This window comes from Carcharodon carcharias, chromosome 10, assembly GCF_017639515.1.
Source record: "Carcharodon carcharias isolate sCarCar2 chromosome 10, sCarCar2.pri, whole genome shotgun sequence".
In the NCBI taxonomy this organism is placed as follows: Eukaryota; Metazoa; Chordata; class Chondrichthyes; order Lamniformes; family Lamnidae; genus Carcharodon; species Carcharodon carcharias.
This window is the reverse complement of record NC_054476.1, coordinates 116862115-116884465: the sequence shown is the minus strand read 5'-3', so window position 1 is coordinate 116884465 and position 22351 is coordinate 116862115. Positions and strand designations below refer to the sequence as shown.

At 41.8% G+C, this 22351-nt stretch overlaps 1 protein-coding gene across 3 annotated transcripts in view; it reads right to left on the bottom strand.

Moving 5' to 3' along the window:
• ap2b1 (adaptor related protein complex 2 subunit beta 1) overlaps positions 1-22351 on the bottom strand; it is a 325740-nt gene that overhangs the window by 109784 nt on the left and 193605 nt on the right. For all 3 annotated transcript variants that reach the window (XM_041196885.1, XM_041196884.1, XM_041196886.1), the window contains one exon: positions 14212-14296. In XM_041196885.1, coding sequence (XP_041052819.1) covers positions 14212-14296 — 85 coding nt within the window. The remainder of the gene's footprint in view (positions 1-14211; positions 14297-22351) is intronic.

Below are 22351 nucleotides of genomic sequence, written 5' to 3'. Positions count from 1 at the left end.
CAAAGAACAGATAATCTCAGTTGCTATCTGACTGTAATACTGAGGGAGCGCTGCACTCTCAGAGATGCTATATTTTAGATCAAGTGTTAAACTGAGGCCGCATTTGCTGTCTTAGGTGGCCATAAAAGATGCCCTTAAACTATTCGAAGCTTGATGGCACAAAAGGTTCTGCAGCTGGCCTCAGTGTCCTTGGACAAAGAAAGGGAAAAACCAGGAGGGTTTCTGATCCAAGTACCCAGGGACGCAGAAAGTGCGCATAGTGGTTGAGGGCTGATTCAGCTCATCTATGATGCCACTGTGGTAAAATAGTCTTATCACTATACACTGTCTAACAGCATGGCCAACTGGGTGGTGTACTGAAGAGTACCTGGCACCAGTACTCCTAGAGTCAAAATATTTAGGAGGGGGAATGAGGTGGAAAACAGGCAAAACAAAGACTGATGATAAATAAATGATATAAAGTAAAATGATTCTGAAAATACAAATCCTGTACTATAGTTGGCAAACAAATTCATATAATTATGCACAGCCAGCAGGTGGATTAAAAAAACAAGCAAAACAAATTGTTTTGGGGACTAAGGCCTCAATTTTTCGTAAAAAGCCATTACTGCTAAGATGTGCATAGCAGATCAAAAGTAATCCTACCTGAGTCAAGAATAGACTTCTGCATTTTTATAGAATTAACCAGAGAATTTTTTTGTTATTGTTGAGTTTTCTCAATATTTTAATGAGCATCCATCATGAACAATTGGAAGCCTCAAGCTGATTAAAAGGAGCTAACTCAATGCTTGGTGCTTTCAAATCAACACAATCCCCACTATCTCAGCAAGACATGTGGAAGCACGTTCATTATAACCATAACAACCTTGTAATCTGACCTGTCAGAATAAATGCTATTGGGATAAAAACAAAAAACTGTGGATGCTGGAAATCCAAAACAAAAACAGAATTACCTGGAAAAACTCAGCAGGTCTGGCAACATCGGCGGAGAAGAAAAGAGTTGACGTTTCGAGTGTTCTGTCGAAGGGTCATGAGGACTCGAAACGTCAACTCTTTTCTTCTCCGCCGATGCTGCCAGACCTGCTGAGTTTTTCCAGGTAATTCTGTTTTTGTAAATGCTATTGGGTGTGAATGAAGAAAGAACAATTACACAGGGCTACAAAGGATCCTGAACACTTGTGTAAAAATATGGCATCGGTGCTTACTGTTAGTCTTCTTAAGGAATCAAAAGATGATGCAACAATTTATGTAGTTGCAACATTGCAGCAAGGAAAGACAGGGCAGCTAACCAGAAATTATAACTGTTACTTTTAATGCCATAATTATAGTGCATTAAGCAGTGAAGTTTGTCATCTTAGAAGGGAGCTGACAGAATTGGTTATTTTCTAATATTAGATACTTAAAGTCAATAGAGCAGATGCTCAAGCCCTTTTTAAAAACTTAATGTTTCAGATTTAAATAGGTGATTCCCCAGTGATAATGTCTTTAGTGCAGCAAGAGCAGTGCAAAACTACTTCAAGTTGATCTTGCCCCAAACTGCCAACTGCCAAGAAATCAGCTCTGTGTTATTACACATCACTGGCACTGCAACAGTAGAAATTGTGTAGATAAATTAAAGCATTAGCTCTCATTCAGATAGTTCCAGGAATCCGCACAAAGCTCATTTGCACAAGGCCCTCAATGTTGGACTCTGTTATTAAATGAAGTTATTGAGGACAGAATTGCCCTGTTACAAGCTTTCCTGTTGGAGACAGGAAATCTTATTAGGATTGTATTCATTGAATGCATTTATATCATACAAGAAAAAGAAATGGAAAATGTAAATTTAAAATTGTCTATTAACTGTAAGAGAGATTACACAGCATTTTGGAATACAGAATCAAAGATGAGAGAAGGAGGCCATTTGCCCATTAAAGACAATTTGGATTCACTATCCTGAGAAAAACATGAATTTGCAAAAGGGAAATCACCACCCTTGACTACTTGCACATTGGGGGATTGGCTGGTGTGAGAAATGCCAGGTCAATGCACAATGCCAATGGTTTATTCAGCTGTTGCAGTGTACAGTCCGCAATGAGCACTGAACTTTCAGCTCCACACAGCCCCAGCTTAGCCGTCTTTTAAAGCTCAGGGAACAAGGCTTTTGGCTTCTGCAGTAAAGAAAACTATTTCAGGCACCTTCCTAAATGCAATTTTCACCGTTTCTTTCCCCAACGTGCCCCCCAGCCCCACCACGAGAAACACAAAAGCAAAATTCAGACAAATTAGATCAGAGGAATATGACTGTGGAATTTTGAAGCTCTGACTGGTAGATATCAAAAGTGGAATTTTACTTCTTTTAGCTTGCATCAATTTTGAGAAAATACTAAGAACTCCATCCAGAATTACCCAGAGGAGCTGGTGGAGCAATAAATGTGGCACGAACCAAGTGGCAGGAAAATCCGCTGTAACAGTCAATTTGAGGACACACGTTCAGGGGAAAAAAAACCTCCCAATCCAGAAAACACCACAAACCAGCAAAACAAAGCACTTCCTCTATTTATAACAGGAATCAAAAAAATGGTGGCACAGACTTGCAAATTTTGAGGCTAATTATGATGCTCAGCCAACCAGGCATAAGTTCATTTTGCCTGGTGTCCATGCATGAGGGCTCAGACTCAAGATCATTATTTATCTATTGGCAATCTCCTTCCAGAGGGAAGGAAGCAGTGGCTTTTGGTCAAATTTGACCCAGGATAAGGATATTGGGAGATTAGAACTGGTTTCATCCTGTGTAGCAAACTTAAGCAATCCAGTGCCTGAATTAGGCAAGTCCATAGTTGTTCATTGTTGCTAACTGACCACCTAACAATGGGTTCATTGTAGAGAAAGACTCTAGCTAAGATCAAAATATGTGGATTTAGGGAACAAGTAGCAGTATGGACAACGAGCTGGCTACAAATGGAGAACAGTAGAGGGTGTAGATAGCTACTCAGTTTGGAAAAAGGTATGAAATGATATTCCACAGGTATCAGTGCTAGGACTAAAATTGTTTACAAAAAGCATTTTAACCTTGGCATCAGAACTACAAATTTAAAATGTGCAGACGACACCAAATTGGGGACATAATTAATACAGAGGAGAACAGTGACAAAATATAAGACGAGATTAATAAACTTGAAAAAAGGGTATTTAATTTGCAAAAAAGTTTGAATATAGGTTTGTATAAGGTGGCATGTTTTAGTAGGAAGATGAAGGAAGACAATCGTTGGGGTGGGGGTGGGGCAGCAGCAGGGCAGCTGGGTGGGGGCGTGGGGGCAGCTGGGTGGGGGGGCGCAGGGGCAGAGGGAGGCTGGCAGAAGGAAATGGATAGAGAGAAACACACAAAATAGGAACATGGGTAGGTCATTCAACCCTTCGAGTCTGCTCCCAATTCAGTATGATCATGGCTGATCCCCCATCTCAACGCCATACTCCCACTCTCGGCCCCATACCTCTTGACGCCTTTAGAGTTTAGAAGTCTATTTCCTTGTTAAATATATTCAGTGACTTGGCCTCCACAGCCTTCTGTGGTAGAGAATTCCACAGGTTCACCACCCTCTGAGTGAAGAAATTTCTCCTCATCTTAGACCTAAATGGTTTACCTCGCATCCTGAGACTGTGACCTTTTGTTTTAGACTTCCCAGCCAGAGGGAACGTTATCCCTGCATCAGTCTGTCCATGCCTGTCAGAATTTAATACATTTCAATAAGATCCCCTCTCATTCTTCTAAACTGCTGTGAATACAGGCCTGGTTGACCCAACCTCTCGTCATACGACAATTGTGCCATCTCGGGAATCAGTCTGGTGAACCTTCGCTGCACTCCCTCTATGGTATCCTTTCTTAGGTATGGAGACAAAAACTGCACAAATACTCTAGGTGTGGCCTCACCAAAGCCTGTATAGCTGCAGTAAGGCATCCTTGCTCCTGTACTGAAACCCTCTTGCAATGAAGGCCAACATACCATTTGCCTTCCTAACTGCTTACTACACCTGCATGCTTGCTTTCAGTAACTGGCGTACAAGGACACCCAGGTCCCTTTGTACATCAACATTTCGCAATCTATCACCATTTAAATAATACTTTGCCATTCTGTTTTTCCTACCAAAGTGGATAACTGCACACTTATCCATGTTATACTGCATCTGCCATGTATTTGCCCACTGTGAATAGCTGGGGTACAAGCACTGATCCCTGTGGTATCACACTAGTCCGCCTGCAACTCCGAAATGGACCCATTTACTCCTACTCTGTTTCCTGTCTTTTAAACAATTCTCAACCATGCCAATATATTACCCCCAATCCCATGTGTAATTGTGCACACTAATCTCAAAAGCTTTCTGAAAATCCAAATACTCCACATCTACTGGTTGTCCCTTATCTATTCTGCTAGTTACATCCTCAAAAAAACTCCAATAGATTTGTCAAACATGATTTCCCCTTCATAAATCCATGCTGATTTTGTCTAATCTCATTGATATTTTCTAAGTGTTTTGTTATCACATCCTTTATCATAGACTCCAGCATTTTCCCTACTATTGATGTTAGGCTAACCAGTCTGTAATTCACTATTTTCTCCCTCCCTCCTCCTTTAAATAGTGGGGATACATTTGCCATCCTCCAATTTGCCGGGACTGTTTCAGAATCTATAAAATTTTGAAAGATGACAACCAACACATCCACTATTTCTAAGGCCACCTGCTTTAGTACCCTGGAATGTAGATTATCAGGCCTTGGGGATTTATCGGCTTTCAGTCCCATTAATTTCTCCAGCACTATTTTTTCAGTAATACTAATCTCCTTCAATTCCTCCTTTTCACTAGACCATTGGTTCCCTAGCATTTCTGGGAAGTATTTGTGTCTTCCTCTGCGAAGATAGGACTAAAGTAGTCATTTAATTGCCCTGCAATTTCCTTGTTCTCTATTATAAATTCTCCCTTTTTGGACTGTAAGGGGCCTACATTTGTCTTCACTAATCTTTTTCTTTTTACATACACAAAGAAGCTTTTACAGTCCACTTTTATATATATAAAATTACGCCAAATCAGGGCTGTTTAAATTAATCCTTCTCCTGCCTGAAACACTTGCAAGGTTACTCTCATACTCTATTTTTTCCCCTCTTAATCAATTTCTTGATCTTCCTTTGCCGAGTTCTAAACAGCTCCCAACCCTCAGGCTTGCTACTTTCTTTAGCAACTTTATATGACTCATTTCTGGATCTAATACTATCTTTAATTTCTTTTGTTAGCCACGATTGGTCACTTTTCCTGTTTTTTTTTGCGTCAGAACTGTTACAATGCATGCATTCATTGCTTAAATATTAGCTACTGCCTATCCACTGCCATGCCTTTTAATGAAGTCCTCAAACTATTGTAGCCAACTCATCCCTCATACCTTGCTAGTTTCCTTTGTTTAGATTTAGGACCCTAGTTTCGATTGGGCTACTTCATTTCCCATGTGTCTGCTGCCCTTGTCCTTCTAGATGGTAGCGGTCGTGGGTTTGGAAAGGTGCTAAGGAGACTGTGAGTTCCTGAAAGTTTTGAAAGTGCAGTAATGGCCTGTAGCCAAAGTCCATTACCTTTATCAGCTTCATCCAGATCAGAAGAAGTGTCAAACTGATCAATAGCAAAATAATTCCTGCTCTCTAGTCTCCATCATACATGCTGTAGAGCACTTAAATAAAATGTTTTGGCCCAAAATCCAGAACAGGATGACACTTGACCTAGTGCTTTGCTTTCTTGGTGAACTCATATGGCTTCTGCTAATATTGGAGACTTGAGTAAATGGAACTTGCACCTGCAAATCTGATTCTACTGGCATGATGAGAAGTATCCTTGCTAGTTATATTCCGTTAACTCATGTTCTCCCATTGAAAGGCAAAAGTAGTAGAACCATAGAACACTACAGTACAGAAAACAGGCCATTCGGCACTTCTAGTTTGTGCCAAAATATTATTCCGCTAGTCCCATTGACCTGCACCTAGTCCATAACCCTCCAGACCTCTCCCATCCACGTATCTACCTAATTTATTCTTAAAACTTAACAGTGAGCCCGCATTTACCACGTCAGATGGTAACTCGTTCCACACTCTCACCACTCTCTGAGTGAAGAAGTTCCCCCTAAACCTTTCACCACTCTCTGAGTGAAGAAGTTCCCCCTAAACCTTTCCCCTTTCACCCTAAAGCCATGTCCTCTCATGTTTATTTCTCCTAACCTAAGTGGAAAGAGCCTACTCGCATTTACTCTGTCTATAGCCCTCATAATTTTGTAAACTTCTATCATATTCTCATTCTTCTATGTTCCAAGGAATAAAGTCCTAACCGGTTTAATCTTTCCCTGTAACTCAACTCCTTAAGACCCGGCAACATCCTAGTAAATCTTCTCTGCACTCTCTCAATCTTACTGATATCCTTCCGTAGTTAGGCGACCAGAACTGCACACAATACTCCAAAGTTGGCCTCACCAATGTCTTATACAACCTCACCATAACATCCCAACTCCTATACTCAATACTTCAATTTATGAAGGCCAGTATGCCAAAAGCTTTCTTTACAACCTTGTCTACCTGTGACGCCACTTTCAGGGAACTATGTATCTAAACTCCCAGATCCCTTTGTTCCTCCGCACTCCTCAGTGCCCTACCATTTACTGTGTATGTCCTACCTTGGTTTGACCTTCCAAAATGTAACACCTCACACTTTTCCGCATTAAATTCCATCTGCCATTTTCTGGCCCATTTTTCCAATTGGTCCAGATCTCTCTGCAAGCTTTGAAAGCATTCCTCGCTGTCCACAACGCCTCCAATCTTAGTGTCATCGGCAAACTTGCTGATCCAATTCACCACATTATCATCCAAATCATTGATATAGACAACAAACAACAATGGTCCCAGCACAGATCCCTGAGGCACACCACTAGTCACAGACCTCCAGTTTGAGAAGCAATCATCCACTACCACTCTCTGTCTTCTCCCACACAGCCAATTTCAAATCCAGTTTACAACCTCTCCATGGATACCAAGTGTCTGAACCTTCTGAACTAACCTCCCATGTGGGACCTTGTCAAAGGCCTTACTAAAGTCCATGTAGACAACATCCACAGCCTTTCCTTCATCTACTTTCTTGGTAACCTCCTCGAAAAACTCTACAAGGTTCGTTAAACATGACCTACCATGCACAAAGCCATGTTGACTATCCTTAATCAGCCCTTGGCTGTCCAAATAATTATATATCCGATCTTTCGGAACACCTTCCAATAAGTTACCTACTACTGACGTCAGGCTCACTGGCCTGTAATTACCTGGTTTACTTTTGGAGCCTTTTTTAAACAACGGAACAACATGAGCTATCCTCCAATCCTCCAGCACCTCACCCGTGGCTAAGGACATTTTAAATATTTCTGCCAGAGCCCCTGCAATTTCTACACTAGTCTCCCTCAAGGTCCGAGGGAATATCATGTCAGGTCTGGGGGATTTATCTACCTTTATTCGCTGTAAGGCAGCAAGCACCTCCTCCTCTTTAATCTCTATATGTTCCATGAAACTACTGCTTGTTTCCCTTCCTTCCTTATACACTATGCCAGTTTCCTGAGTAAATACTGATGCAAAAAAACTGTTTAAGATCTCCCCCATCTTGTGAGGCTCCACACATAGACAACCACTCTTATCTTCCAGGGGACCAATTGTGTCCCGTACTATCCTTTTACTCTTAAAAGATAGTAGATAACCAATACCAGGAGGATGGATGTTAACCTCAAAAACAAATAGGAGTGTATGCAGGAGGCAGAGAAATTGACAAGATCAATTGACAAGCACAAAGTCAGGTTGGTAAAAACAGGGCCGGGGGTAGCACAGGTTATTTCAATTTTGTGTGAATTGTTAAAAGTATAGCCAAGCCTGTGCACTTGGCCACTATTCCTTCAAAGGAGCAATTTAAATATTTAGACAGCTTAATCAGCTTCTGTGCTTTTCAAGTTCTAAGAGATGATTTAGAAGGCCAAGTTGAACATGTGGGCTCATTAAATGCCCCAACTCTTTGCCTATCGTCACCATTCTGTCATGCTATTTTACTCATACAAGTACCAGCTCAGGTGGACCCACTCAAAAGTAATTACAAATCAGAAACCTTTCACTCAGTGAAGCACTGAACAGGAGGACCTGAGGGTGAAGGAACTGCCAACCTCAGCTGAGAAGCCTAGAGGCCCAGGCCTCAGTGGCCAGTCTTCAAAAGGCTAATGATTCAGCAACATAAATGTCATGCACAGTCAGTGGAAATTGCATGTATCTGGGAGACATTACAGGAAGTTTCTCATGGTCTGGGGACAGGATTGTTCTTAGAGCAACAGGATGCCAGGAGTACCAGCGGTGGTTTCTGGAGTCACAGTTGTCAGTGCTTAAATAGGTGCTTTTAGTCAGTCTGAACACAACACTTGCACAAGGCTACTCAGGCTGTCATTATGTTTAAAAACATAAATTATTTGACCCTGTGTCTAACAATACTCATTGGTTAGTTCAACTGTCCAACTTACTGAATAAAATTTTAAGACTTCTTCCAATAGGATAGTGTATGCTCTTTCATTTTCAGAGCAATTCGGTTTTGTAAATAGTTGAAAACCAAAGCTCATTGCATTTTTCTTTCTGCAGTGAGAAGAGGATTTGCTGACCACATGCTGTGGTAGGGACAAATTGCATGAGCCAATTCATATTGCTCCTAGCTTCACATCATTGCACATGCTGAGCTGGTGAGATTAACGATTCAATGCTTTATACTGGGAGCCAAAGTATTTCGCCATCAAAAGAAACGTAAGTTTCATTGAAGCTAAACTTTGAGGCTCAAGATTTTTTGCACCCACCGCCACCCCACCCGCCACCCCAACCCCCCACCCCCCACCACCACCCCACCCACCCCCACCCCCCAACCACCCCACCCCCACAAAATCAGCACTTAAGTTTGATGAGATTTTTAAAAACACTGAGGACTAGTACACATTCTGAATTACTTAAACAACTGAACCACTTAAAAAAATCTAGATGGGCCAGAAGTTCCGAGGAGTGGCAAACGCAGTTGGATTGCCATTCAGCTCCTTTCTACTTATCTTAGTCAGGAGCTGCACATTTCTCAGCAGGCCCACGTTGAAGGTTGGCTAAGTGCGGAGCAGCAGGTTCCCAGATCCTTTAATCCAGGGCAGCAGGGTTGGGGAAGTATAGCCGCACTTCCTTTTTACGGCACTAGCTGCCTTAAAGCAAGTAAGTTTAAAGGTCCTGGCCACTTTGAGAAGTCAAGGAGAAGGTAAGTGTGTAAGTTAAGTGGGTAGTTTGAGGGGCGGGAGGGTGTTGGGGGGCAGGATGGCAGGGGCAGTTGTGTGGTAAGTTGGTAGTTTGGGTAGCCAGAGTCAGTGGGTTAGGATGAGTGGAAGGGTTCAGAAGGACTTTCAAAAAAATTTTTCATGGGGTGTGGGTGCCACTGGCGATGTCAGCATTTATTGCCCATCCCTAATTGCCCTTGAGAAGGTGGTGGTGAGCTGCCTTCTTGATGGTCAGGTGGGGAGGGTGATAATCATGGGTTGAGGGGGTTTTTGGGGATGGGGGCAGTACTGTAGTTACCCAGTAGTTAGAAGCGCTTTTAATTCTTCTAACTTTTCCTTGATAACTAGTCTGCTGAGAGAACTGGAACCATCTGAAGGCTCCAATTTAAATCGGAGTTTCTGATAGTTCTCAGTGCAGGGAATTGCACAGCGAAGTTTGAACTCTCAGCCAATACCCATGCAGTGCTTGCATGGGAACTTCTGGGGTGGGGTGGGGTGGAGAGGGTGGTCCCCCAGCACCTCATCTGGGGTACCTCCTGGGTATGACCCCACCCTGCACCCCTGGAGATCAGAAGTTCTGGGCAAATCCAACCATTATGATACATACTAACTAAAGGAGTAAGCAGCACCCATGGGGTCAGCATGAATATAAAAATGTTAGTTGCAATTAAAGTTAACTTGATTTGCATATTAAATAATTTCTCCCCTCAGTAAAGATAAAAAAACTAAGCCAATCATTAAGGTATGTATCTGTACAACTTACAACTTACTTGACAGTCCTCAGGGTGCAACATCTTAACAGGACAGCGCACAGCTAAACTTCTTGAGCATTACTTCAAGAGAAAAATGAAATGACCTTTTGCATTCTAACTTTATGTCTTATACTTTCTTTATCTCTGTTCAACTACAACAGTTTTCTCATTGTGCTTCTCTGAATATTTCTTTTACTGCTTGTGTAAGCCTCAACAAGCTGTAGCTCCTCGGTGTTCCATAACTCTCCCGATCTCTCTTTCATGTTCTCAGTTATATTACTTTACCTATGTACTCAACCTTTAACTCTCATGTTAGTTAAAAGCCCAGGGTGCACGTCAAAAGGGCAGACAGCAAGATCTATCTGTGAGATCGTGGAACAGTATAAGGGAGAAAGCATGGCATTGGGTATTTATATTGGGAAGGAGCTGAGGGACAATGACCTAAAAGAATGGTGTTTTAGCCTTAGGTTAGCCACGTAGGTGGCAGCAAGTGCAGAATGCCAAAGCACTTCTGTCTGGGAGAAATCAAGGAGTCTGTGGCTTGTGGCCTTTGATGCGCTGGTGGAGGTGCAGTACTGAGACCTTTTACTAGGTGAAGTTGCTAAATGCTAGAATGTGGGATTTGCAAAATATCACCTCAATCCAACTTCACAAAATTGTACGCAATTTAATTAGTTGGCTCTTAGTACTTTGGGAATGGTTGCCTTGACCAGATGGTGCACACTCAGGCATTATTTTAAATTAAACAGCTACTTTATTTTCCAGGTGATCCAGCCATTTCAACTATTTGGACACCTAATGCAACTTTGAACACATTCTTTTCTGAGGAAAAAATATCTGAGCACCAACTTCTGATTCATTCATATTTAGTCAATCAGGTATTTGATAGGTAATAGCAGATTTCAAACATTATTTAAGCCAATCATAAATTCCTGCCCAACTATTAATCCAGAGATCCAGGGTAATGCTCTAGGGGATCCAGGTTCGAATCTCACCATGGCAGATGGTGAAATTTGAATTCAATAGAGAAATCTGGAATTACGAGTCTAATGATGACCATGAAACCATTGTTGATTGTCGTAAAAACCCATCTGGTTCACTGCTTTAGGGCAGGAATGATCTGCTGTCCATACCTGGTCTGGCCTATATGTGACTCCAGACCCACAGCAATATGGCTGACTCTTAAAATGCCCTCTGAAATGGCCTAGCAAGCCACTCAGTTGTTAAGGGCAATTACAGATGGGCAATAAATGCTGGCCTAGCCAGCAATGCCCGCATTCTGTGAACACATAAAAAAAACTTGAAATTCAATACTTTTGTAATTTGCTACATTAAAGCTATGACACAATATATGTACATTGGGTACGGAAATGAACTAAGTTAAGAGATTTCATTCTGGTATAATAATAGAACTCAGTATTGCAGGAAATGAAAACAAAACCATGAGGGGCATTTGCAATACAGTAGAAAGTTATAATGGGAGAGTGTTAGACTATGAGGAGGCATGGCCTTTTCTCATTCTTGGCTTTTTTTTTAAATACTGCTTGGTTGGGGATATTAGCTTGAATGAGCTGTTGATTGTGACAGCATAAGAAACCTCTACCAATATATGCATCAAGTTACTTAAATCACTGAAACATCATGAATAAATAGCTGTATTTCTATTGATAGTTATCCAGCTTTCTTCACATGGTTGGCTTCAATTCCTTCAAGCCAAATTCCCACAATGTTTTAATAGTAGCACTAAATACCAAAGAAAATCCATATTATCAATGGATACTAAGCAAGCTAACCACTATTTTTTCAAACAGTATTTTTTCAAAAGGCACTGCAGCTGTAAGCTTTCTTATTAGAGTCAGATTCCATGATGCACTATATTTGGTTTTCTCTAAAACCTAATCTTATGAAGAATATTACTGAGTAGGTAAGTGCTCTTATGATTCTTGGCAAATTTGATGATAATTGAGGCCATCATTGCTGCTTATCTGAAGAAACTCATGCAGCATCTTGTGTTATTTCAAAAGATCACAAAGTAAAGCTTTGGATGAGAAATGTCCATTCAAAATAGGTCAAAAGTCTGGAGCTCCCTTCTTAACAACACTGTGGCTGCATCTACACCATGTTGACTACAGCAGTTCAATAATGGTTCACTTTCTCAAGGGCAATTAAGATTGGGCAACAAAAAACACTCTTATCCAAGAATCAAAAAAAAAATTCATCCATCAAGCCTAATTATTCCATATAACATTAGTTATACCTCATGAAAGGTTCTACTTCTGTATTTATTTGCTTGAGCAAGTGTTTTACATGAGCACTCCGATGATCATTGAGCATTGCTCCTGACCATTCATTGATTTTCAGTTCTTGATTTTTCACCCCAGACCTACTGCTCGCTTCAGCTGCATCTCCTTAGCCATAATAAATTGGTTAACAGTACAAAAGAGATCAAAATTGGAACAATCAGGAGAGTGCATTTCTCAAAGTAGTCTCATTAAATGTATTTGGAAAGGGTATTTATATGATGCCTAATGATGTCTTTGAGAAATGTCTCAGAACAGAGTTAAACGATTCCACAGGCAACGGATCAGAACTAAACTCTGCAGTCCTGCCACATCCAGTCTTGAATGGTGGTGGACGATTAAACAACTCACTTGAGGAGGAAGCTCCACCAATATCCCCATCCTCAATGATGGAGGAGCCCAGCACATCAGTGCAAAAGGTAAGGCTGAATTATTTGCAACAATCTTCAGCCCGAAGCGCCACGTGGATGATCTATCTCAGCCTCCTCCGGAGGTCCCCTGCAGCACAAATGCCAACCTTCAGCAGCTTCGATTCACTCCACGTGATAGCAAGAAAAGGCTGAAGACACTGAATGCTGCAAAGGCTATGGGCCCTGACAATATTCTGGCAATAGTACTGAAGACTTATGCTTCAAAATTTGCCAAGCTGTTCCAGTACAGCTACAACACTGGCATCTAGCCAGCAATGTGGAAAATTGCCTAGCTACGTCCTGTTCAGAAAAAAACAGGACAATCCAACCCCACCAATCTATTCTTGATCATCAATAAAGTAATGGAAGGGGTCATCAACAGTGCTATCAAGCGGCACTTGCTTAGTAATAACCTGCTCATTGACGCTTAGTTTGGGTTTCGCTGAGGTCATTCAGCTTCTGACCTCATTACAGCCTTGGCTCAAACATGGGCAAAACAGCTGAACTCCCAAGGTGAGGTGAGAGTGACTGCCCTTGATATCAAAGGCAGCATTTGTCCGAGTGTGGCATCAAGGAGCCCCAGCAAAACTGGAGTTGATGGGAATCAGGGGAAAACAGCTCTGAAAATGCTGCACTCCTTCAGTGCAGCAATGAAGCATCACCTATATTGTGCTCAAGTCTTTGAGCATTGTTGAGACCCACAACAACCTAACCTGGAGATATGTGCACCACCAACAAAGCAATGCTGACTTAAATCTCTTATCTGGTAACCACTGAAGTAGTGACAGCATCCTTTTAACACCAATGAACTGCTGTTAATTGCTGTGCTGCATGAAAATAAAATTACCTTAATCAGATTGACTAATTAAGCAAAATCTATCGGCAGAGGAATAATAATTCGAAGCTGAGAAACTATTCCTTCCTTATTGAACCTGCCTCTCAGTGGTGTCTCTGTTGACCAAAATCATTTAAACGTGGGACCCATACCAAATTCTATTTTCATCAGAGTGTCTTGTAACAGAATGTGGAAAACTAGTTTAAACTGAACAAAATTTAAATTCTTTACCAAAGCGGTTAGAATGTGGAATTTGCTACCACTGAGTAGTTGAGACAAATAGCAAGGGACAGCAAGATAAGTACAAGAGAGAAAGTGAGAAAAGGCCTGGAAATGTTTGTTGTTGAATAGAAAGATACGCTGATACAATTAGATGAAGAAAGATGGGACAAGGCTCATTTGAAGCATAACTACCACAATAGACCAGCTGGGCTGAACAGCCTGTTTCAGTGATGTAAATTCTATGCAATATGTAAATAGGACTTGCTTATCTGACTAAACAAACACCGTCAATTAAAAATGTCTGCACCTTTCAGCAAGGTAGGGGAAGCTACTTAATCTCTCCAACTGCATCGTTTCTGCCAGCACTTACCCATTTTTCCATCCTCCACGAACAGCACACTGAGTGGAATCAGACAGCTGAAATAGAAGACATCAATGTTGTTTTTCACAGCCACCTGAAATAATAAAACTGGGTTAAACTTTACTGGGAAGACTGAATACTTTAATAAAGCAGTCCAAATTCATGGTGAATAACAGTTCTTAGATTTAACCAAAGGCATGTTAATTTTCTACTGACATTCAATGCTTTCAACTTTGACAGCAATGCTGCTTTCATCAAGAGAAGGTAATTTGTGAACTACACCCAAAAAAAAATCAGATCCTGTGGGTAGATTTTTCATTCTTCATCCATCAGTTTATCTTTCAATGTCTTTGAGTGTTGCTGCCACAACTTTGCTTTTAGGGGAATTGAGTTACACCTCTGCTCAGCTTCCATAGTCTGGCCTGCGTAATACTTCATCTATCAGAAAGATATCATTACATTATTCTATTTGAAAAAAGAGCAGAGAAATCCTCCTCTTGCAATGAAAAACATCTATTCCTCATTTAACATCCAACAACAGATTATGATCATTATTATACTGCTGCTTGTGGGAGTGTGCAAATTGGCTGCCCCATTTTCTACTTTACAACAATGGCTACTTTTCAAAGGTACTTCATTAACAGTAAAGCACTTTGAGGCATTCCACGGTCATGGAAAACAATTTATTTGTTGCTCCCAACATCTCACAATGTCCAATTAAAAACTAAAAACACACATGGCACGTTGGTAAATGGATTTGAACAAAAATCGTATAATGAGATGTTTGGCCATTACACCTGTGCTAGCATGCATGTTTGCTTCTAGAATGCTTCTCAGGAGTTCCCCATCAGCTTTAATCCCCAAAGATTTTTGAACTTGCTTTTGCCTCCCAAATCTATGTCCATCTGTCCCATAGTTCCACGCATGAATCCATGAATCTTGAAAAACCGTCCATACCAAAGTCAAAACTTACATCCTTTCTGACCATGACCATTTCTCTCTTCAAACTCTGTCCCCCTGCCATTGTCCACCATACCATCCACCTCAAACAGCTCTCCTCTGTTGTCCAGCTCTATGGAGCGACCTTTGATTGGTTGCATGCTGAATTATCCAATTGCAGTTTGAGCGTCTCCAGCAATGGCTACTCTCCCCACCCACAAAAGGGTGCCTTTTGGCAGCAACATCCAAAGACATGGGATCAAATTCTACATTTATGCTGACAGCACATGGCTCCACCTTTCGGCACATCTCTTGATCCATTCACTAATGCTGGTAGGTTGCTGACATCCAGTACTGGATGAGTCCAAATTTCCTCAAGTTAAACTTTGGGAAGACCAAAGTCATGATCTTCAGCCCCTAACATTGTATTACCTGGTGCCACTGATTCCACTCTGCTTCTCAGCCCATCTCATATTGAACAGGGCTATTTGCAGCCTTGTGTCCAATAGGACTCCAAGTGGAGCTTCTGATCCCATAGCCTCTCCATCACAGACCCCTACTTTACTGACCTTGATCCCTGCCTCAACCCATCTGCTGCTGAAACTCCCATCCATACCTATGTCACCTCCAGACTCAACCATTCCAATCATCTCATTGCCAGCCACAGATAGTTCAGACTCAACCAAAACTCTGCAAGCGGTATTCTATACTGCACCAAGTCATGTTCATCCATAACTCCTGTCTTTATTGCCTTGCACTGACTCTAAGTCACCCAATCAGAAAGACTCTCCCTTTGGACAAAAGAGAAACACTTAGGAACACAGGACTTAGGAGCAGGAGTAGCCATTCAGCCCTTCGAGCCTTCTCCACTATCCAATAAGATCATGGCTGGTCTGGTACTGGTCTCAACTCCACTTTGCCATCTGCCCCCAATAACCTTTGACTCCCTTGTCTATCAAAAATCTCTCTAACTCAACCTTGAAAAAATTCAATGACCCAGCCTTCACTGCTTTCTGCTAAGAGAATTCCACAGACTAACGACCCTCAGAGAGAGGAAAGAAATCCTCATCTCTGTCTTAAAAGGGACACCTCATTGCATTTTTATTGTGTTGTCATGACGTCCCAAAACATTTTATAACCAATGAAGCACTTTTGAGGTGTAGTCATTGTTGTAATGTTGGAAACATAGCAGCCAATTTGCACAAAGCAACCACCCATAAACAGCAAGGTGATAAAGACCAGGTAATCTGAGTTTTGTGATGTTGACTGTGGGGTGAATATTAGCTAGGGAATTAGGGATACCCTCCTCTTCTTCAAAATACTATCACGGAATCTTTTACATCCACCCGAGAGGATGGCCAGAACTTCAGTTTAACATTGTCTCTGAATGATGACACCACCAACGATGCAGTGCTCCCAGAGTGCAGCATGGAGTGTAGGCCTAGACATCTGTGCTCAAGCCCTGGAGTAAGACCTGAACCTACAACCTTCTGACTCAGTGGTGGGAGTGCAACTAACTGAGCCACAGCTGATACTCAGCAGCCCTAACCCTCCTACAACCACCACCAACCTGCTTCACCACCTCAAGAGCTCTTTTTTCTCCAACTTTTCCTATCTAATCTCCCTAAATGCTGCCTCCCCACCCACACCCCCAGCCCTTCTTTCTTGAAATCTAACTCTCCGACCAGGCTTCACATCACCCCTTCCTGTATCTTTCTCTCTAGCTCAGTTTACATTTTTATTTGATTATGCCTCTAGGTAGTGCATTGGATCAGTTTGTGACATTGAAGATGCTATAGAAATGCAGGTTGTTGTTGACAGCCAAGCTAATTAGGGAGCAACAAATAGAAAAGAGATAGTGCCATGAAAGGAGAAAACTAGGGCCAGGCAGAGGAAACAAAAATCATTGCAAACAGTTATTCACTAGCTGAAATGTGACTGACAAAAACAGAAAAGCGGCAAGGCTGTGTTTTCCCTGGAATAGTGATTATTGCTTGTTACAGCATAAATTGAATCGTGCAGGGCAGGCACAGAGTCAAGTCACAAAAGCTCCATTATAAAGGCTGTTAAAAACACTAAAGATTTGCTTTTGTTATCAAATTGATACACTATTTAAGGATGCTACACAGTACAGCCAATGACGGGAAGAACCAAATGAATGAAAAAAATCAGTTGCACAATTCAAGGAAAATAGTCACTCTACACAAGAACAAGTCATCTAAACATTACTGAGGTAATAGTCTCACCATAAAAACAACCTGATTTAAATTGAACACAACTGGATTTGTTTCCCTTTTCCTAGAATTGGATTGCAGATATTTTGCTACAATAGCTGAAATGGATTTCAATAAAGCTGCATGACTCAACTGGAACCTGAATCCCAGTTTATTCTCATATACTATAATTAGTTTATAGTTTGATTTCTTGCAGGCTGCTTTCCACAAGCAACCATCTGTAACCAACACAAATCAATAATGTAGTTCATGGAAGAGTTTATAATACACATTAAGTGGTATCTGTATTTCTGAAATGATAAGAATCACTACCACCACTAACAACCCTCAATTGTCTGGAAGGACTATCTTTCACTATTTCTGTAGCAACCCTAAACTATAAGTAATGAGGGGGAAAAGGGTAAAGGAAAAAAAAACGAGAAGGAAAATGCAAATAAACATGGATATAATACAGAAAAATGCAAAGTAAAATTGAGCAATTCACTGCAAACAATTTGTGTGGGGAACTGAGATCCTAAGACAGACCACAGTGCTTCTTGTGCCCTCCAGGCATCCCACAGTACTTTATAGCCAATGAAGTGCCTTCAAAGTGTAGTCATTGGTAATGTAAGAAACGTGGCAGTCAACTCGTACATAGCAAGGTCCCCACAAACAGCAATGCGATAACAACCGGATAATCTTTTTTGTAATACATTTTTAAAAATTTGTTCATTCATGGACTGTGGGTGTCGTTGGCTGGGTCAGCATTTATTGCTCATCCCTAAATGCTCTTGTTTAGAGGGCATTTAACAGTCAACCACATTGCTATGGGTCTGAAGTCACATGTAGGCCAGTCCAGGTGAGGACATTAGTGAACCAGATAGGTTCTTATGACAATCAACAATGGTTTCATGGTCATCATCAGACTTTTAATTCCAGGTTTTTTTTATATTGAATTCAAATTTCACGATCTGCCATGGTGGGATTTGAACATGGGTCCTTCCAGAGCATTACCCTGGATCTCTGGAATACCAGTACAGTGACAATAGCACTATGCCATCGCCTCCTCCCTGGCCCAGGACACTGCGAATAACTCGGTTGCCCTTCTTCAAATAGTGCTATGGGATCTGTTAAGTTCACTTGAGAAAAAGAGGGGATCAGTTTGACATCTCATCCAAAAGAAGGTATCTCCGCCCAATGTACTGCACTAGAGTATCAACCTAGATTTTATGCTCAAGTCTCTGGAATGGGATTTCAATTCATACACATTTGACTCAGAGGCAAGAGTGCTAGCAACTGAGTTGCAGCTGACATTGGAGGCTGACACCGTTACACAATAAACTTTATAGACATAGGGACATACATTTTTAAAATGGTAGTTTCTAAAAGAATGATGTAGGAAGATTTCCTCCATGCACTATATTTATGATGTAACACACGAGGCCACAAAGACCATTGCCCTAGTCAGTAATACGATTTGATTAAAATTCTGATGAAACCTTTTAAATTATTTATTACAAGCAATTGCCCAATGAGTGATAGCACACGGCGTGTGTGTATGTGAGTGAACGAGAGAGAGAGAGAGAGAGAAATTCAGATTTATTGTGCAAATGTGAGGTGGCTTTCAACATCAGTTCATAATATCGGCCAACTAATATTTACAAAAAGATTTTCTCTTGGCAGGGTCTGTTTTGTTCTTCAAAGGCTATGCATCCTCCACACACAGTAGGTCGATGGCTTCTGAGAAAAACTCTACACTGAGTACGCACATGACAAATATGGTCATGGTATTACAAATACCACACATGCTCTCTCATATCATATAAAGCCCAAGGACCTGCACCACTGAACCAGTTTATCTTGATCTGAAACTAACACTGACCTCAGATGATATCACTATAATGCCTGGAATGGGCAGGTGGGAACAGGGTGTGTGGCAATGTATATTATTTGGAGAGCAAAGATGACTAATTATACAGACCAACTTCAGAAGTTGCAGTAATTATTAGTTTCCTATGGTGCAAAAAGCCAAGGTAGGTAGTTGCTAAGCAGTGGATGGGTAACTGGAAGCAGTCTATCGCTATTCTTCCTTGTTATATTCAAAGTCCACCCCCTCATCTCCACTGCAGAACCTGGGCAAAGAGTAAGAAAAGGTTGATCAAAACAGGGTGAAGTACAGTGGGACTCCTTATACCCTGGGTCGCTTTGGTTACCGTGAAGGCCTGTTAGGACCCTGAGAAATACTCAGCAGATGGGGCTCTGGCAGAACAGGCAGAGGAAGGTTTGCCATCTGGAATATCCCAGCAGCCGAAGCCGAAGGACAAAGGCTGCAGCAGAACTAAACCTTCAATCGTCCTGGTTTTTTTGCCATTGGAACAATGTTTCGTTCTAAGAAGAAGCGTGTGGAAGCTGCCGTGCAATGGATTTTCAATGCTAAAAGATGTAACGCACAAGCGTCTTTCTACCTGAGCACGTCTCCCAAACCCTTTGGCAACCAACAAATGGCAATGGGAGCAGGATTTTGTTGTCTGAAATCTTCTAGTCATGAACTGTCATCGAGGTGGCAGTTACAAGAAGGTCATCTGCACTTGGACGAGGCAGGGGTGCCTTTCAGTAACTGTAACCGAGAAGCTTGGTTTAAGATTCACTCTGCTCATGCCTTATTGGGGGGCGGGGGGACAGAAAAAGTGCCCTAAACAGTCTGCTTCATCTTTCCTGACTGGATAGCCGTGTCCAGAGGGATCACCTTCTGCAGTACAAACACACAAAAGACAAAACTAATATCAAGTTTGGGGCCTGGAACATCAGGACCCTCATGGGCACACCTGGGAGTGAATGCCCAGGGTGCAGCATTACCTTTGTCATCCAAGAACTCCAGCAACATGACACTGACATTACCACTTTGAGTGAAACCTGGCGAGCTGGAGGGGGCAGCTCAAGGAACTCCAAGCCAGCTATACTTTCTTCTGGAAAGGGAAATCGGAAGATGAATGCAGAGCTCACGGGGTTAGATTTCCCATCATGAACGAACTTGTGAGCCAACTTTATGAGTTCCCTCTTGCAAAAAAACATGCAACTTCTGGCTCTTCATCTCAAACTGGTAAGGACTCAATTTGCCACTGTAGTCAATGCATACTCCCCAACTCTGGCGCCAACGATGAAACCAAGGAAGATTTCTATGCCAAACTTGACCAGGTTCTCTGTGGGGTTCTGAAGGAGGATAGGCTTATTTTTTTCAGGCTTTAAGCCAGAGTTGGAAGAAATTCCAATCTCCGGAATGGAACAATTGGCAGGGATGGAAATGGAAATGTCAACTGCAATGGCATTCTTCTCCTTACCAAATGTGCAGAACATGGGATCATCACCAATACCCTCTTTCGTCAGAAGAACAAGTACAAAATGTCTTGGCAACACTCACGGTCCAAGCACTGGCACCTAATCGATTACAACATTACCCGTACCTGGAATCGCAAAGATGTCCGCATCACCAGAGCAATGACAGGGGCTGATGACTGCTGGACCGATCACCTACCTATTCATTCAATTATGTCCATCAACCTGGCTACCAAACAAAAGATGCAACAGAAGAGGTGTTCATGGAAGGTCAACATTGAAGCTCTGGAGAATCCAATCAAAAGAGACTGATTCCAGCAATACCTTAGAGAAAAACTTTCAAACTTCATCAAGAAAAGAAGAGCATCCACAGTGCTTGGGATGTCATCAAGTCCAATACCATCAATGCTTGCAAAGAGACACTTGGATTTTCTGTCAGGAAACGTCAGGATTAGTTTAACGAATGCGATCAGGATATCAATGAACTGGTTGATCATAAGCACAAGAATTTCTGTGTCTGGCGGAATGACCTGAACTCAAAGCAAGAGAAACTGGCTTACCAACTAGTAAAGGCTGAGGTACAAAGGTGCACCCACAATATGAAGAACATGTGGTGGGCAGGACAAAGCAAAGGAAATTCAACATCTCGCTGACACGAATGGTATCTGTGGCTTCACTGCACAATGGCCCAATGACCATCTCCTCTGAGGCCTAAGAATGGGGCAAGATCTGATCAATGCCTGTTGGAGGGAGCATTTTGAAGAACTTTACAATCAAGGATCAATTGTTGATGAGAGGGTGTAACTCCACAACACCTAGTTAGAGACGAGCTCAGCACCTCCGTAGACGTTGGCAGAGTCACGAAAGCCATCACACGACTGAACAACAATAAAGCAGCAAAGGGTGATGGAATTCCTGCTGAAATCTTTGAGCATGGCGTGGAGGAACTAATATCATAGCTCCATTTTATCCTACAAGTCTGGAATTAAGAGGAACCCCTGAATGATCTCAAGGGCGTCATGATTTGACAATCTTCAAAAAAGGGGACAAATCTAACTGTGGAAATTACAGGCACTTCCCTGCTTTCCACTGCAGGAAAGATTACTGCAAGAACCCTTCTGATTCAACTTATTACACTTTCTGAATCTCGGTGTGGGTTTAGGCCATCAAGAGGCACGGCCATGATCTTTACAGCTTCCTAACTACAAGGAAAATGCCACGAACAACATCAACTACCCTCCATTGCATTCTTTGACTTAACAAAGGCCTTCGACTCTGTAAACTGTGAAGCACATTGGAAGATTCTGAAGTATGGATGTTCTCAAAAATCCATTGCCATCCTTTGCCTGTTTCATCATGATATGTGAGTGGCGATCCTTAACAACGGATCCATTACATACTCTTTTGAGGTTAAGAGTCAAACAAGGTTGTGTCATCGTTCCAACTTTTTCATCGATCTTCCTCGCTGTCATGCTCTGCCTGACCAGAGACAAGCTTCCTGTTGGAGTGCAGCTTAATTATCAAATGGACGGTAAACTATTTAATCTCAGATGACTCTAATCAAAAACTAAGACCACCTCAACCCCAGTCATTGAGTTCCAATACACTGATGCTGCTGCAGTAAGCGCTGTGTCAGAAACGGGTCTCCAGAGAATCGCCAACGT